Below are 18706 nucleotides of genomic sequence, written 5' to 3' on the forward strand. Positions count from 1 at the left end.
ATGCACATTAACACCATATTTAGTGTTCCTTGTGGGAATATATTTCAAGTAAACATAATAAGACTTATTTCAGACTGCTTTTCAGGATTTCCCACTTTCTTGTTTATCAGGAAGAAAATAAATGCTTCAACAGAATATTGAGAGAGAGAGAGTAGCCTTTGTGCATCTTTAGAGCATGTTTTGTGTTTCATAAATTGAATTAAATATATGCTGTTACTTGAGTAGTACCTTGGAGAAGAAGTTAGCTTATTGTATCATTGCAAGTTGACTTGGAACAAACTTATCCATCTTTCACCTTTGCTATGATTCAACATAGAAACATTCTCATCATCTGGATACCACTCAGAGCTAAATTTATATATGCCTGACTCACTTGTGCTAAAAAGCATTACAGAATTTAATATAGTATAGGGCTGAGCAATGGCACTTCATAGTGTTGGCAGTTTTGGGGTTGTTTTGTTTTTACAAAAATTCCTGACCTTTCTGTGTTCATTTCAGAATAACTTTCTTCACAACTGAATGAGACTTTAAGAGGTTTGCATCTTGTCTGCAAGTTTTAGCAATGTATTAAAGAACAAATACAGTTTTTCATGATTCGAAGTTTATCGTATTTAACATCCTTCACACACCAAAAAGGTTGTTTTAGTTTTGTACAAAAAAAAATAAATTATGATGGTTCTTACCAAATGCACTACAAGAACTTTGAAATAAACCAAAAAATGCCTTTAAAACCTATTTTTGGACAATTTAACGTATCACTTTGACAAAAGTAATGTTTGCAAGTATATGTTACTTTGCATTTGCATAGAAAGAAATTTGCCTCATTCAAATTCAACGAGTTTAAAGCCATTTGAGCAGAATACATGCCTAAAGAGCAATACAAGCAAGAGTAATACAAACATTGTATTACTACATGTATGGTGCTGCGCAAAGTAGTGTCTCACAGGACATTCCAACAGCTATCTTGCATGAAGAGGAAGTGTTACAAAAGTTGAGCAACTCCAGAAAGTAACATTACTGTCAAGGCAAAATTAATGTAGAGAGGAATTTCAACCACAATAAAAAATGAGAAAACTTAAAGAATAAAAGACTACCTGAGAATGTGATGTTCTCACGTTTGTTCCACATCACCTGTGATTGCCTTTGGTATGTGAATATTTAATTCTAAATCCATAGATGATGTAAGCTGTTGTATTATTTAAAAATAAAAAATCTAGTTAATGGGAAGAAGTACCATTGAGCAAAGCTGTGCGTAAGTCACAAACTGGAGAGCCTGTGTGATGTAAATTGTGACTGGGAAAGTAAGTGGTGTACTGAAAGTTTTCCAGCATTGCCACTCACTGCCTAGTTATTGTGATGGGAAATGTAAGTTGTCTGGAGAGAACATAAGAGCTCTCTCCTAATGTGCGTAGGCAAAAAAAGCCAATTTGTGTTACTGATGAAGTGGTGAGGGATATGCAAGTAAGTATCTGTAGAAGGATGTAGATGCTAACTTGCTGCTTAAAGAAAATGAATAAAATTGTGACTAGCACAAACTGAGAAGTATTTTTAATGTATTCGTAAAGTATGTAATTATAAGACATGTATATAGTAAAATGCAGATGATTTAACTTTTTTAGTAAAGCATCAAGTAGTATGGAACATGTGGAAGCACAAGACAAAAACATGCATATCAGAAGTTCAGAGTCAAAATAAGTGAGTCAAAAATCAGGTTTTCTGACAAAAATGGAAAAATGAACTTTATGAAGAATGAAATTTGAAATACGCATTGTGCAAGAACAAAACTTGGAATGAGCAAGAGTGAAAGAACTGAGTGAGTGTGAATACTGGGATAGAATAGCATTTTAGTGCTATCTGATGGCTGCAATGTTACTTAAAACGTGTGAGTCAAGGAAGAAAAATGTGTTTGGAGCAAATCACAGTTTAAAATGTCTGTTCTTTACATGTGTATGAAGGTCTCCAAACAAATCTTCCTCCAGCTGCAGGTGTAGCTCTCAAATAGCAGTGTGAACGCTCTTTGCAATTGCTTCTGAATTTTGTTTGCCAAGTTTCTAACAATTCATTACTCTAATACAAGGGCTGTTCTACCAGTCTGCTAACATGCTTCACCTTGGCATTATATGTTAAGGAATACTGAACGCTGGTGATCTTGTTAGAAGATGAAAAGTAATGGACAAGTGTGCAGAACAGACAGGTTAGGTGTATCTTCATTGTCCTCATGAGAGCTTCTTAGTTTCTTCCTGGTAACCTGATGCACGTCTGAAGTTTGCATGTGCAAGTGTTGTCTTCTCATGCTCACTAACAGAGTTTCAGGAGTTTTCATTTCTTTCTGCAGGAACTCTGTTCATATCCTGAAACATTATTATTTATTTATTTTTTTTATTGCTTGTCTGTAACACTTCCGTCCCTCTTCAGCTTCCTTGGGAGAAATAATCAGATGGTTACTCTGTGTTGAGGCTGCACCATCTGCTCCTATGGTACTGTAGTGTTACTGAAAAAAAAATATATATATATATATATATATGTATATATATGTATATATATATATGTATATATATGTATATATGTGTGTGTGTGAACTAAATTAAAGGGTTTAAATTAATAGAAATTTAAATAACTGTCTCAGGACTAACAGTAGTAGGCATATTTAGATCGCACCTAGGCAGTAGAACGTAAAGGAAAATAATATTCTAGGAAAAGGGATGCTAGAATATGAATAATCCTCTCTGAAGAATGTTAAGCACATTGTGTGTATCAGATCCTGTCTGTTTTTTTTTTTTTTGCTGTTTTGGAATAGCTACTGGTAGAATGAGTTACTAGTTGTTTTTATTAGATATTGAAAGAATGTATAGAATATACGTATCAGTACAAGTGTTTATAATAAGAAAATATGCACACTTTAAGCTAATGAGAAAGCACAGGTGCTGCAGAGGGGCTACCATTTCATAATTAAAAAAAAATAAATTAGAATTTAGTGCTAATGAAAGATGTCGAACTGCATCAGCTGTGTATACAAAACGCTTTTACTTTTTTTCTTTAAATCAACATGTCTATTAAACAGCCATAAGAAAGCTTTTCCCACTCGCTGTTGGCAGTGTGTTTGGAGCTGCTTTGGATGGATCTTCCCGAGAGGCAGAGAAGTATGTGATGAGCTGGACCTTTCTTATTTGTGGGATCTTACAAGACTACAAGTAGTAGTGCTAGTTACTTGTTTTCTTAACTCATATAGTTAAAGGAACCATTTAGAGACCATAGTGTCTGTTTAAATCCAAGTAATACAGAGTTACGGAAGCATTGAAAACAAAATTTAGTGTTGTGTTTTTTTTTTAACACCAGAATAACTTAAAAGCTGACAAACTGATTTTATTTTGTAAATTTTCTCCTTTTAATCTCCTCCTCTCTGACACCTTTGATATCAAGTGTCTCCCCAAAACAGGTTTTTACAGCTGAACTATCAGTTTCCTAGAAACGTGGCTTCTGAAGGAAAGGCAGACACAATGTGAACTGAAGCAGCAGCTCTGGGTTCTGCTAGCTGATGTTGTCTTAAAAGGGTATGAGATGGGATATACATGTTTAAGGGCAGGTGCGATGTCCAAATGTGAGTTTAATTTTGCTCCATTTTACTTCTCAAGTAAAATCAAGTGATATTAATTTTCTCTTGATTATGATTTATTAGAACTGAATTATTTCTTGTGCTACTGGGAAAATATCTTCTGCCTCTCAGCAGATAGGGAGCCTGCTCATAGGCAGAACCTAAAAAATGTACTGGACACAAATGTAATTTCTTTTTCCAGAGCTAGAGGTGACCACCTGAAGTTAATCAGGGAAGACATCCCCTCGAAGGAAGTGGGCAGCAGGTGTTGGGAATCAGTTATAGGTGGGGGGGATGCTATTTATAAAAAGGGAACAGTTCGGGGAGGAAGCATTTTGAATGTTTTAAAGCAGACAAACTGTTACTTGTTTGCCTTTCTTTCTCACACTATTCATGATCGGCAAATTTTCTTCCTTCCTTTTAATTTTTGATAGTTTGATTGTGTTTGAGGTAATTAATATCCTCTACATCAATGTGTGTAATATTTTCTATGTTGCTGCATAAGGAAGAAAGAAGCATCCAGTTAAGTCCATATACGTATTTTTTTGTCAGATGCTATTTGCCTTTAGTTTGTCTTACTGCCAAAGTTGGGTGCTTCTCAATTATGTGTTTATGGTATAATTGCAGGATTGGGAAAAGATGAGCTCACTTGTCTTCTCCCAGCCGTTCCTCGATTTAATGAGCTGGAGTGCCCTTTGGATTTTCTTGCAGTGTTTATTCTTTCTGTCTAACCTCTTGAGCCCCCATTTACTTTTCCTTTCTTTCTTCAGAGAGCAAGTCCCATCTCAAACTCTCTAGCTTCACAGGTTACTGCTCTCAAGATGAACACAGGCCCTGAAAGGAACTGGGTAGGGGAGTTCAGAATAGTGTAAGCAGTGTGTGACTTGGCATTTGCTGCCTGGGATGGGCTCACAAAGACTGGAGCTTGAGCCTGAGGCAGGCAGTAGATGGGATGCAAAGAAGATGTGCAGATTTGCCGTTTTGATTCCACTTCCATGGAACTAAGCCATCCATCTCAGATTGGGTTCAGGTGTGTCACAGAGTGCTTTTCACGGTGATAGTGCTCCTAATGCCACAGGTCTGTAAATAGCAGGGGGAGAAGGATGACATTCATTCAGGAGTTGGGGAGAGGGCGGGACTGTAGCCTAAGATAAATATTCACAGGGTTTGACTGTCCATTTGGTAACCCCTGGCTTAATAGGGATTAACTTTGGCTTTATCATATGTGAAAACATACGGGTCTTCCATGTTAAGTCCTAACAGTTATCTGGTTGCTGTATTAACGATAGTTTCTGAGCCATTGCTATTTTACACGTTTTCTGGCTTTCTGGTGTCTTGAGATGTTTTTCTCTTGTTTGTGTGGGAGAGGAGATAGCACAGCTTCCACGCCATATACACGAAACTATACTAATCGTATAGAATCTTTTATAAGAATTTTGCTGAAAATGCAGGGGGAGAAGCAGATGCAAGGATACTTTGAGCTTTACAGTATCCTTTTTAGTTTGGCTTTTGTAAATAAGATTCAGCATAGAAGCTTTTATTATAATATTGATTTTTCATGCTTGTATGTTGTAATCATAGAAAAAGGCAAGAAGGCTGGTACCAAAAAATAAATAAATAAAATTAAAGAATAGATGAATAAACCCTCAGCTGCTTCTTTTCTGACATTTTGCAGTTCTCCACAAACCTTCTGCTTCTGTATAATCACAGTAAGGAAGCTGTTCAAATTACTGTTTTCATAATGTAGCAAAGAGATTCAAAGGCAAAGGGAGGGGAGCCTGACCTGTAATCACAATGCTTAGTAATGCCTTCCTAGAATTCAGTGAGCAAGGCAAAAATACCTTGCCCCGGGGAATGAGCAAAGACAAGCTGAGCCAGCGTAACCTCGGGGATTGGACACCAACATCAGCAGGGCGCTGCTTTTACAAGTGGAAGACAGAATTTGTAGTCTTGCCAATATGTGGTGGCAGTGCGGGGGAGCCGCTGTCACATAGGAGGGAAAAAAGGTATTCGTTCTACATCCTTGTATTAATTGGGTGCTTTGAAGCCATTTGGATGCCAAAGAAACACACAGTTTCCATCCCTTTGCATTTGACCTTTCTCTCTCCCACTGCCTAAAAGAACATTGTTGGAGTCGTATATAACTTCTTCCCATGATATCCTCTTCCCCCTCCCTGTCCCCATGCTCAGTCCCAGTAACACTGCATGCGCACACAGAATTAGCCGTGCTAGCAGATTTTGCTTAGGCATATGCACAGAATAACGTGCGTATCTGGATCTTGATGATCCAGAAAAACCTTTATTGATATATTATTGCAATGTATTGACAAGCAATATATTGATACCTTGATATTTTTCGGAGTTAATGTTAATTAGGAAGACAGTTAAGCTAAATCTCTGTTATTTTGTTTATGATGTTGCATCACTTCGGTGTTCAGTACCCTAGGTAGCTGTTTTTTACTCCAGCGAGCTAGATTAGCCTGATTACACTGGCAGGATGCAGTTGATGGATGACTGTCATTATCTTCTCAAACCTGCATGATACTTTAGGTATAGGAGGTGATAATTAAATTTTCAAGAGACTACATTAAGATTATAAGATCTGAATATTTTTTTAAAATGAGAAATATGTTTGCAATTATCGACACGTTGTTAGAGAATCCTCTCCTGGGATGTTTTATTTACAACCCCTGATTTCCTTCAAATTGATCAAGAAAAAATGCCTAAGTTATCATATAACACTTCAGACAATTTTTTTCTTAATTCTGATATGTTGCTACTCCTGAATCAGACCAAAAATGTATCTGATCAAATCTATCGGTAATGGCTTGGAGAGGTACAGGTTAGCACAATATATTTAATGAAACCTTGTTTGAGACAAAACACTAGAGAGGATCATAATTAATGCCTCATTTTCTGCCAGTTGCTATTGATTACTCATTCAGGGTCCCTTTGTTCTCAAAATGGTAACACTGTATTTCACATTACTATTTGATGATATTCTCAGGATGAGATTCTTTAGTAACACGCTGATAATTGCAAACATATCTCCAGAATTTAAATTTAAAATGAATTTACATCATATGTCAGTTTTTTCCCAAGTTCAGCTCTATCTTGAAGTGCATATTCATTACAGTTGCCAAAGATTGCAGAGTTGAGTGAAGTGCAATTCAACATTTTGTATCTTGGTTATATAGCTTAAACTGGATGACATGAAACTTGGATGAATGGTCTTTCTGCAGCCCAAAGCTCTGTACCGTTCCAGTATTTCACAGAGCAATTATTTCAGTGTTTTACTTTTGTGCTAGCTTGTCCTTTGACGTTGCAGTAACCACGTGCACAACTTAGCGGGGGACCTTGCAAGTTTAGGGGAGTTTGACTTCTCCATTTTGCTGCTTTCTTTGAAACTAGTCCATGCAAATTGTCAGATTTAGCTGTAAGACAAGACATATAAAATACTAAGACACGTCATGTATGTTCTTTAAGTCTTCACCCAAATGGCTTGCTGAATAAAAGCAACAGAACATCAAACTTCTGCTGTGCCAGTGCAGGATTTCATGTGTATAGGAAGGCAAGGAGTGCACTTGCTGCCTGTTCTGTGTAATTCTGGGAAATGCTGAGGGATTTTGTCTACAAGCGTGTCTCTCTTTCACAGAATTGGTCTAGTTGCCTTCTGCAGGCTAGTCAAGAAATGGGGGGATTAGGTTGAGATGAGAGCTGTTCTGTTCTTTTACTGTAATGAAGTAATGTAGCCAAGCCCCAGTTGTTACCTAAACACTTGGGTTAAGTAAGTACTTCGGTTGTTTGCCCCCCTTAAGTAGAGGCAGCCTGACTACTGGGACTACTTCCATAAACTTGTTGAAAAGTTCCAAAAAGTTCCAAATAGTTCCAAAAGCTAGGAAAAATGCTAACGAGTTGGCAGTTTTTTGGGGGTGCAGGGGAAGGAGGAGGTGTCAAGACCTAAGCTTGTTTGTAAGTTGCAACTCTTCGTTCACTTCCACAGCACAATGCCAACACAAAGTCCCTGTCATATTTGCTTGCATAGAATAATCCAATGCTTTTATTCTCAACCATATTATTATTTTGATAGAAAATAATAATGTAAAGGCATGCAGTTGTAGTTGGATTGCACTAGTGCATAACTTGGCTATAGCTACATTAATAAATTATTTCCTAATGTGCTTGCATTTAAAAAACAAGGTTAACAAGATTTAGACTACTAGAAATGCTGATTGCTTGAGGGAATCAAAAGGCCAAGTGCCTAGAACAGACAGATATTTTGAAATGGCAAAGCCTTCCATGCACTAGTGAAGCCTATGGAGAGGGTTCATTAAAAACGTTCATGTAGTTTGCTTTCATGTATCTGGGCTTTCCAAGCATTTGAGAGCTTCAAGGAGTGTTGTGTAAGGAGATGCCCACATTTGTTTTTATATATTGAAGCAAGAAAATCAGAGAACTGTTTACCAACGTGCTGGAAGTGTGCTGGCTGGTGTCCTGCAAGTTCATTGTAGGCAGAGGGGTGTTTTGGCAGCAGGTTGTATCACTGGGATCCTAGAGGTTGGAAGAGTTGGGCTGTGTAAAAGACAACTTCCAAAGTAGTCAAACTTTCTCTTATTCTGAATTTCTTTGGAAGAATAAACTTATAATAATAAATTAAAATATCTTGAGCAAGGAGCGTGCTCTTTTTTGTACTCCAGCCATACCATTTTGGTATATCTGGTTAGTCTGAACTGAAGCTAACTTTGCATACAGGCAAGGGCAGCTGCAATGCAATATTTCTGGATTTCTGTGACTAAGACACATAAATACACCCAGACAGAGTCATGTTGCCCCACCATCATATGAAGATAGGATTCTTCTTCCACCACCTCAGTGTTGCAGCGTTTGTATGCCTGACTTCCCTGCAGTTCATTTTTCTGAGAATACTTTTCAGGAAAGGTACACCTTCAAAGCATTTGTCTAGATACTGGCCCTTGTGGTTTTTGTTTGGGGGGAAAAAAAAAAGTCTTTTATTTTTGGACTCAGGTCATGCCATTTCCCCTGAGGCTGTCAAAACTGTTTGTTGTTATTTTGCTGCAAGAGATGAACTTGAAAAGTAAAGCAGTCATGTTTACCTCTTTTCTCTGTTCCAGCCTCTTTAGAATTAGGATTGTTGTGTTCGTAGTTTATTATAATAAAAGCCTTTTTTATTTTTTTCTTTGGATTGGTTATTGAATACACATTCCCTAGGGAAAAATGCTGCTTTAAATAAGTTCCTGTCTATTTTGGAAATGTCTTATAAAATCTGAAGAGGCTTTTTATTTATTTATTTGTTTTTAGGAATGATGCCCGTTTGTTTATAATCGTAATCCAAACAGGACTGGGCAGTGTTCAGAATAACCAGTCATTGATTATTCTGTAGTAATTGGATCCGTGCCTGGCAGATGAGGTTCGGCGGGGTGAGAGCGTTCTCTATGGGGAACGTCGCAGCCGACGTGTGGAAGTGATCCGCCTCTGCGCAGGGACCCCAGGCAGTTAGGCAGGAGAAGCCTGGTGTTGATAATACAAAGCTTTTTTGCTATCCTCAGTGGTATTTTGTATTCCTTTCTTTATCAGATGCCCTTAGGAAAGGATCAGTCCTAATCAATATTGCTTCTCAATTGGTTCAGACAGGCAGAAAAATCAATAAGATGAACTAATGACATCTATTTTTATTTTGTTCGGGAAGACTGAGGAATAATTACGAAATTTTAAACAGATGCCTCATTTGATGGTGGGAATGGCAGACAAAGGTTATGCTTTTTTTGGTGGTGTTTTCGTTTAATTGGTTCGGCCTTTTTTGTTTGGTTGGGGTTTTTGTCCTTTTTTGTCTTCCAGGAGGGAGAGGGGGAATAAAAATTCGTAATGAAATAGGTTATAGGCTGGGGTTGCACGGTTTGGGATGTACTGGATATGTATATTACCTACGCACTTATTTTATCTTCATAGTAGTCGTATTTCTTTGAAATTCGGGTTCCAATGGAAATGTGAAAATGTCAAGAACTGGAACGCATAGAACACAAGCAAGGGTAGCAAATAGTACGAGGTGAAGCCTGGAGGTGAAGTTGGGAAAAGGCACAGATACGTGGCTTTTGGAATGGCTTGGTGGAAGTGAATTGAAGACTTTCTACTGTTTTTTGTTGTGTCCATCCCTGTCCTTGCCTGCTCCTTGTGAATATAGGAACTAAGCTCTCCTTCTTCCTTCTTGGAGGTGTCTGTACGGATCCCATTGTATTTCCAAAGTCCCTGCTAGTGCTGGGAAGATGCTGGAAGGGAGCGGGGAGCGTTGTCTTCAGTGCGAGTGGGCTGTAGTTCCTAATTGTGTTTGACAGCTGCTCTGAGCAAGCAGGGGCTGGACGAGGTGACCTCCAGAGGTCCCTTCCAGCCTCAGCTTTTCTGCTGCTGTCAGTGGGGCCTTCTTTCTGCAACATGAAATAACTATCACAGTGCTTCTTCCCCAAGGGCCGTGCAAAGAAGCTTTCCTTCAGTCCTGGATGTTCCTGGGCTGAAGGTCGAGTTTTACTTTTTGGTTAATTCTTAGGATAAGAACAGAATTAGTTTCACATTTTCTTTTAGACGGCGTTGGCTTGAAAGCAAGCTTTTCACAAGATAGAGGTTTCCTATTCAGGCCTTAATATGAAAGGTGAGGCGAATTGGCAGCAATGCTGCCTGCTCATGTTCCACAGAGCTGCTGCAGCCCTAGAAAGCCGCGGTGTTGAAGCAGTTGCTGCCATTACCCAGCCTGTAGATGTGCCTGTCTGATGGCCTGGGGAACCTGCCGTGTGCAGCAACTTTGTCTGCAAGAGTGGTTTGAGAGGACGAGGAAAGTTGGCTTGGGAACCACTAGTGGGGCTGAAAGGAGGTGACACTTCTGGCTTATGTTGGTGTAAATGTTAATCCCATAAGTTTTTGTCTTGCATCATCTAGTAATTGAAATGTTAGCACAGTTTGAATGCCGGCAAACACCATTGTAATCCTGCCATCCAACAGCCGCGTGTTCTACCTCACCCACAGTGCGAGGACTGGGCTGCAGAGTGACCTAGTATGAAGAAATGAGAAGCAAATTATTTGGATCTGAAGACTGTTGGTTCCATGGTGACCATAAAACACCATCTGATTTTCCTAAATATATAAAAAGCAAAGTAAAGAGACTTGAGCTGTGTGTAATACCGAATGCATGTTGGTGTAGGAGGAAAGTTGTATGCAACATCCAGTGCTAAAGCTGCAGCGAATGCCTTTTTACTGCTTGGTAGCATTATATTCCCTGTACAAACACTTCTTTGAGTTTCACCCCTTTAGGTGAAAAAGCTTAGGAGATTTTTCAACTAAAACAAGGCTAAGTATGTTACTGGCCATGGAAAAAACTAGGTTCCCATAAATCACCAGTGTTCGTTTCAGTTTCACAGAAATCCAAATACTGTGAGGCCAAATAATACATAATGCACTTGTTAACAGTTCAGAATGTGTTCGTATTTACTGCATGAAAAGGAAACAAAAAGCATTCAACTATGTTGTCGAAGTTTTTAAAATGTCATAATGTTTTATATTCTGTGCATTAATCTGTTATCTCTTTGGTTTGTTTGATATTTTGGGATGATTCTTCCATGTTTTTATGAATGTAATATAGCTTTGAATTTGTAAGTATGTGCTAAAACCCAATGTTAAACCATAAACTTTCAGCAGTTTTTATCAATTATGTTTATATTGTATAGTAGATGGTGTGACATGCAAACTAAACAAGGTATTACAATTTTTATTTGTAATTTAAGTATGAATTGTTTCTTTCAGACCTCATAAACAGAAATGGTTCTGTTTGGAGGCTCACAGCAAAACTCTCTCCACCTTTCTGAATTACACAGCAGTGTATTTTCTAAATGCTAATTTTAAGAAGTTGACTCCTTTGAATTCAAAGGCCTTCACTGAAAACCCAGTAAATGCCTATAAATGGCAAGCAGAGTATGTACAGTGAATAGTTTGTTAGCCTGGTATATTAACAGCTTAATTATTACAGAGCTTAATTTTACTTCTGTCTATTTTGCAGTCTAGCCTGCTTCGGTCAGATATGGGTCTTGGAAGCCCAGGTCAGCTGTCATCCTCGGGAAAACCTGGAACAGCCTACTACCCTTTCTCTGGTACAAATCAGCGCCGAAGACCACTTCATGACTCACCAGCTCTTGGTGAGTAATACAGACAGTTTTTAAACTTTCATTCGTGATGTGTTTCTGCAGACTTTATTATTTTCTGTGACAGCTCAGTTTGTATACCGGTAATTGCTCTTTACTGAGCAATTCAAATTACAGCAAACTGCTGTATAAGAGAGAGAAAGCAGAATTATAGAAATTTTCTTTGAGATGCTGGTGTGAATTCTATACTGATCAGTATTGCTTATAAAACAAACAAGAAACTCCAATAAAAACCTTAATTGCAAAAGCAATAATGACAGATGGATAGGAGTTGATGACCAGCTGAGTGCCCTTAACCCATGCCATCATTAACTCCTGGAAATGCCTGACCTTGAGGTCATTACCATTATTTAGTAGGGGAAAGACACAAAGGGGAAACAATTATCCTTTTATATGCTAAAAGTAACTTTATTTAGGGCAATACATAGTTCATTGTAATTGGTTCAACATGCCTTTAAAGTTCTTAGAAACTGGAGACTAGTAGTTTACTCTAAAATCCAACTACCTTGCAAATAAGCAGGCAAGAACTTGCTTGAAGTAGTTATACTACAACAGGATTTGTATTCTGGAGATACTTTTTGATAAATAAAGCTTTCCTTCTCAATCGTAGTCACTGGTAATATTTCATAGCTCTAAAGTCTTTTTGTTGAATTAGGGAATCAAGAATGAGCCAGCTGTTCTATCATTTCTGCTGTAGGAGTATCCTAAATAATTCGGTATGCACGGTAGTTTTTTTTTTTTTTTTTTTTTTTTTTTTTTTTTTTTAAAAAAAAAAAAAGTACAAAAAGAGAGACTGTAACTTGATATTCCAGTTTAAAAGCTACCATATTTCAATGTTGGCATTTTATGTCGTTGTGATTGCTCTAGTTCTGCATATTTTTTGAATGTCCTTTATTTTGTATAGCACTTACATTTATGAAAATTTTGCTTGTTGGAACCATGTAACTTAAACCATACTTTACCCAAAATTTTGTTTTTATCAAATGCAAATTGTTTCTTGAAGTAACTTGAGTATTAACTAGAAATTGCAAACCCTTTGGACATTAAAATAGTCCTGAACATGCTTGTATTTTTTTTTTAAACCTATTATTATAAAAATGTGACTTTGGAACTTTACCTATATGTACATATAAATACATTTTCATGTAGTTTATTTAACATGTTGTCAAGACAACCACCATTTAATCTGGGGTTGCCTTTCTTTACAAATGCTTGAAAGTATTCATGTTCCTTAGAATATGAGAACCAAATGCAGACATTCTTCAAGTCTGTTTTAGAAGAGGAACAATCTAAGGAAAGTTCAGTGATATATTCAGTGAAAGTTAAGTGAAATATTTTGTTTGCTTTTTGGAAGGTTGGTTAAACTTCCATAGAAAAGACTTGTAATAACACAATAACAACAATTAGTTGTTATTAGCCTCCATTGAATCAGTTGTAGTGAGAAACTGATGTAATAGTAACTTGCTATGGTTATGGACACCAGGGTGTCTGTTACACCATTACTTTGAAGGCTGGACAGAGTGACGTTAAGTGGGAAGAAAAGTTGAGGAGGTTTATGAAACAACCACGTATTCAAGGACATAATATAAATTAGACAACCCGGTTTAGGATTCTCCCTCAGTGATTAACTTACAATTTCTGGTGCAAACTGTATAGAGCTGAAGTTCCAGGTATTAAATTAGACATAATGAAGGTAAGCATGGTGTTCTCAGAGTAGTGCTCATGTTTATTTTTGGTTGAAGGAGAAACTCGAGGTATATTACCCTTTTCAAACTACCAGTAGTGTAACATTCCTCTTTCTATCGAGGCTGACTCTGCCAGGCTGTAACTGGGACATGGGAAGGTGGGGCTTACAAATTTATGAATTTCAAGTTTTTCCCCAAGTCCCGGAAAAGTGAAATTGTATCTCGAGTCTCATTTCCAGCAGCTAGAGAAAGCAGGCCTGAAATACTTTCTACTATTTTTTAAGTGGTGTAGTTAAATGGTACAGAACTGCTGGCTAGTAATTTAAAGAAAAGTTGAATTAGGGCTTGTCCAGGGTTTTTAACAAACTTTCTTTATATTTTCTACTTTAAGATTGTTGAAATCAACCAGTGTGCCCTTCTAGGTCATGCTTTGTGTGCAGTGTAAATACCTCTCGCAGAAGTGTTTTTTCTTTCTTTTCAAACACCTCCTATGGCATGATCTGAGTGAAGATATCCAGCAAATATTTTTCCAGTAGTTGTGTGGGTTTATTACACCTGGGAATGAGTAATTAGTTTTTATCTTGTCATATCTTATACTGAAACAGTTATTATACTCTTCTGAATGAAAACAGAAAAATAGGAGTTCTGTATTTTAATTGAAGACTCAATCAGTCAACTGTAGAAACGATAACATTGCCAGATACCCAGCACAGAACATCCGTTAACTTCTAATTTGCACGTATAGTAAGCATTCAGATTAATTTCATTAGCAGCAAACTAAACTGGTTCAGGTTCTTGATTTAGATAGTGAAATTGATGACTACTTTTGTGTTGTTAAAATTATTATTGATAGAAGGAGGCTGGTTATGTATCTATCTTTAATGTAACATGATAAAAAAATGAGTTGCATTAACTTCTACTTAAGTATTTAGGTCATTGCATATCCGATTATTTACAACCTTTCTATAGACTAAATGCTATAGAAATTTACATCATGTTTGTATTTTTAGCACACACTGTTTCTTAAATTACTTTTTCATAGTTCTGTCTTTACTCTGAAATGCAGAAGGGGAGAGAATGTTTATTGCTAATCAGTCCGGTTTTCTTCATAGTTATCTCAAAATCTTACTTTGTTTCTTACCAAGTGTATAATGGCATCAACATATCCTGCAATGTTAGTGTTCTTAGGATTTGAAAGTAATTGTTTAGGAAAGCTTAATATTAGAAAAGATCACTTGTATGTTACCTATTTAAGCACCTTCTTGCATTGATGAGAGATAACAAATTTAATTGGCACAAAATTAAAAACAAAGCATGGATTTAAAAAGAAATCTGCTGTGGAAAGAAAAACTGTATGGAGTGGATAGTTGTTATTTTCCGTCTGCAGCATAGATGTTTGATCAAATGTGTCGTTTCTCTACATACAGATCCTCTGCAGACAAAGAAAGTAAGAAAGGTGCCCCCAGGTTTGCCTTCTTCTGTAAGTATGACATTTTTTACTTATAGTAAAGTGGGCTCAGGCTGGGTTTTATGTACCTGACGCACTAATTATTCAACTTATCGTTAGGGAGGGTATCCACTGGACATGAACAGCTAGGGTAGGCAATTGGGAGTGGTTCTCGAGGACTAAATACACATTTGATGTGTAATTTTTAGATTTCATAGTGGTGATTTGTAGCTTGCTCATATGCTCCTACCCACTTGTCCCTGTCATTTGAATTCCTCTCTTGGGAAGAGAGCTGGGCCAGGAGCTGTCAAAGAAGATCTCCTGTACAGGTCTTTTGATGTTTAATTAGTCATTATGTTGCTGAACAGGAGGACAGACAGAGATTAATAGCTGAGAATCTTAGAAATTTACATTTGTAATAATCCCAGTGGAGCTGAAGACATTAAGATTCGGAGGACATGTACAGCTCAGCTTGCCTCAGTAGGACTGAGGTTATTAATATGCATAAATCACCGAGTCAGATGTTCATTGTGAAGCCCTGGTGGATTTTAAAGCCTTCATTAAGCCTTTCCTAACTTCAGCCTAGCATCAGGAAAGCTTTCAAGCAACTAGTTTGTTGATCCGTCTTCGCTTGAAAATTTATCCTTCGAGAATAAAGGGCTTTGATGAAAAAGGTTGGAAGGGTTTTGGTGGAAAAATCATTAATGGCTGTGATAATCTAATGCTATAGGGGTGTTTTGTGGTATTAAATATGCTTTATTCTTAAAAGGAAGAAAATTGTTTATAAATGAATCTGCATTTAAAGATCCACGTGAAGTGAAAAATCCCCAGTGAAGTGAAGGACAGAATTATTTTTCTCCCTGCTCAGAACAAACAGGAGGGGAGGGGGAAGCGCTGCTGCCTTGCGGGGTACATCTCTTTGTTGTGTAAATGGATGTTGGGCTTTTATTTGGCAGTACTTAACACATGGGCGCAGGTGCACTTGGATGAGTCATAACTCAAAGCCGGATAGGCTGAATAGCGCACGGCACGGGCAGCGGTAATAGAGCGGGAGCGAAATGGCTCTGAGCTTTTTATTCTGTATTAAGGCTGAGGCATGGCTGGTGTCTTCCAGTCCTTGCATCTCCCCCGGTCTCTCCTCCCTCTCTTGCCCTTCTCCCTCCCCCTGCTCACGGTGATGCATACGGAAACCGGGATCTGAAATCCTATTTTAACCGTACTTCCAGATGGAGCTGAGATAGCGCAGATAGCCTGGGGCAGCTGTGCTCTGAACCTGCAGCCTACCTGGAAGCCAGGATTGCAGCTGCAGGCACTCTTAAAAGCTTTTGCTTGCATAAGCACTTGGGCCCCACTAGAGGCTGAATAGCTGCTTGATAAACAAAATGAACACAATGCCTCAAATCATTATTCCCGAGGCCAGGAATATTCTTCTTCTGCCTTTTTTTCTCTCCTTTCTTTCCCTCCTTCAGCAGCAGCTAAAAATAGTTTGGCAATTTACATTTTAACAGTTGTGTGTTATGTAGGGTGGCTTTACAGTCTAGCAGATGATTTCTGCTAGATTAACAAAAATATATTAAAAATGTCAGAGAAGCTAAAACACGTAGCAGTGCAGTTTCCATGTAATTTATTACTGTAATTCTAGGAGAGTAATAAAACTTGCATTACATGTTTAATATTTAGTAGCATTAGCCAGGTAAAGAGATCATTTTAGTGAATGAAAAATTTATCTCATTTCTCTTACTAGGCATTAATTTTAAGAAGCAGTATTTTTCAAATGTTTTTCATTTAATTTTTCTTTTGAATGAAGACAACAAAATGCTGATTAAATTTTATTTGTATTAACACTGTACCGGTCGGAGCAGCGAAGCACAGTTTCTGTGAAGAATCAAAGCTTTCTATGCTGCTTTTTTAAAGCACCGTTTCTCCGTTTAAATGCTTTTGGTGCTGAATAGAGCCATGAAGAAAGATGACAGATTATGAAAAAAAGTGCTCTGAGATGTTTTGTTTAGCACAAACGGCACAAAACTAAAATTTACTGGCCATCATAGGAAACTTAAATTGAGTTGATAATTATTCAAGTGTTGTCTTTACTTATTTTAACTAAACTTTGGTAAGAAATCAATGTATGGTGGCAAAGATAAAATTGTTTTAGCTGATAGGTAGTGCAGAGAAGTGTAATTATAGTATGGGAGGTCACAAGAAAGATAGTGGATTCTTAATGTGACATGATAAAAGGATCTGGATTTTTTTAAATATATTTTACAGTTTAATGGTTTTGTGTTAGTATGGGGCGACTATGGCAATGGGTAGTCTATTAATTGTCTAGGTAACTAATTCAGTAGTTAATTGTCTAGGTAACTAATTCAGAGATACGATGATTTCTTTAATTCTACTTTGTTTCTTTTTCCCTTGGATATGCATGGTATTTTCTGAAATTGCTTGCTTTCAGACTTACCATTCTTCATGTGTTTCTATCAGGCCCAAAGTAAAACTAGTTACATAGAGAAGTGCTAATTAATTGTTTAGTTACCTTCTGGAATGTGACTTGGAATCCGGATTTGTCCTTTTACTGTGAAAACTAATTGCACCAAAGGAGTGTATTTTTAAGTTCTGCTATCTCAAGTTGGCTAAGTCGTGAGTCATTGCCCCAAAACATTTTTGATGCTGACATGCAAGTGTTTGTGTTGAACTATTAACTACTAAATGTAAAGCTTTGGGAGAAGGATAAAAACTAAAAATCAGTGATTTACTTTCTTAATTAGCTCAAACTTGAACCGAGATTTTTGAGCCGTTGATTTTTTTTACTAACAGATAAAATGTATTTTTTTTCAGTGGCAGTTGCATTCTCAGAGATTCTAAACTCTTGCAGTATTTCTGATAATTTCTCAGACTGTAGGAGTTGTCCTAACTAAGCCAAGAAACAGTAATAACATCATGTGACTCAAAACCAATTGTAACTAATTGGTGGGGCACGAGTTACCTATAGAGAGCATAGTCAGTGCTTTCAAAGAACTTCTTGATCTGCAGAGGGAGAACAGTAAGGCTTGCTTGGAAATGCGCAACGAGTTTGTAATCAAATTACCAATGTGCTATGAGCAGAAGCATGGTACTGTTTACGTGTGTTGTCAAAAAATATTTCAGATCAATATTTATCATTAGCACCATGAGCAATAGCTGTTGTGTCACAATTGTAAGAGAAATATTTGTATTATATATATTTATATATTGTATTATATATATTTGTCATTATTCCTTTGCCACTTAATTGGTCTTACATGAGAGAGTAGAAATACTTGTGTGTTGATTTTTTTTTTTTGTTACAGAAAATTCTGTGACAAATGTTTTCTGTGTAGTGCCATTTCTAATAACTACTTTGAGCATTTTAGATTTTCCATAGCACCCAAGGCTATCAGTTAATATTAAACTTTTGATTGCCACTTATTTAATCAGATTGTCAAATGAACATTTTCCATCATCAGAGATCTCTCTCCTAAATTTGAACTCTTTACTAAGCACAGAGAGAGGAAACTTGGTTTTTGTATGTAGAATTACCTCTAACAAACTAAAGGGCCTCTTTTCTAATATACTAGCCTTTTAAAGAATGAGCTTGAGAAGTACAAAATAATAAAAAATAAATAAATAATTGGTCTTACTCCCTTTTGTAATCCCTCCTACTTCCACTCCTCCCCAGGGTTAAAAGAGAGTACCTGAAGTAGGGGGTGGAAGTGATCTGGTTGTCTGTTTATCTGAAACCCAGTTTTTGAGATTTTAATATTTAGCG

At 37.2% G+C, this 18706-nt stretch overlaps 1 protein-coding gene across 7 annotated transcripts in view; it reads left to right on the forward strand.

Annotated features, from left to right (window-relative positions):
* TCF12 (transcription factor 12) overlaps positions 1 to 18706 on the forward strand; it is a 158713-nt gene that overhangs the window by 95403 nt on the left and 44604 nt on the right. For all 7 annotated transcript variants that reach the window (XM_038184788.2, XM_038184791.2, XM_038184785.2 and 4 more), the window contains exons 8-9: positions 11652 to 11787; positions 14906 to 14958. In XM_038184788.2, coding sequence (XP_038040716.1) covers positions 11652 to 11787; positions 14906 to 14958 — 189 coding nt within the window. The remainder of the gene's footprint in view (positions 1 to 11651; positions 11788 to 14905; positions 14959 to 18706) is intronic.

This window comes from Anas platyrhynchos, chromosome 11, assembly GCF_047663525.1.
Source record: "Anas platyrhynchos isolate ZD024472 breed Pekin duck chromosome 11, IASCAAS_PekinDuck_T2T, whole genome shotgun sequence".
NCBI classification, from domain to species: Eukaryota; Metazoa; Chordata; class Aves; order Anseriformes; family Anatidae; genus Anas; species Anas platyrhynchos.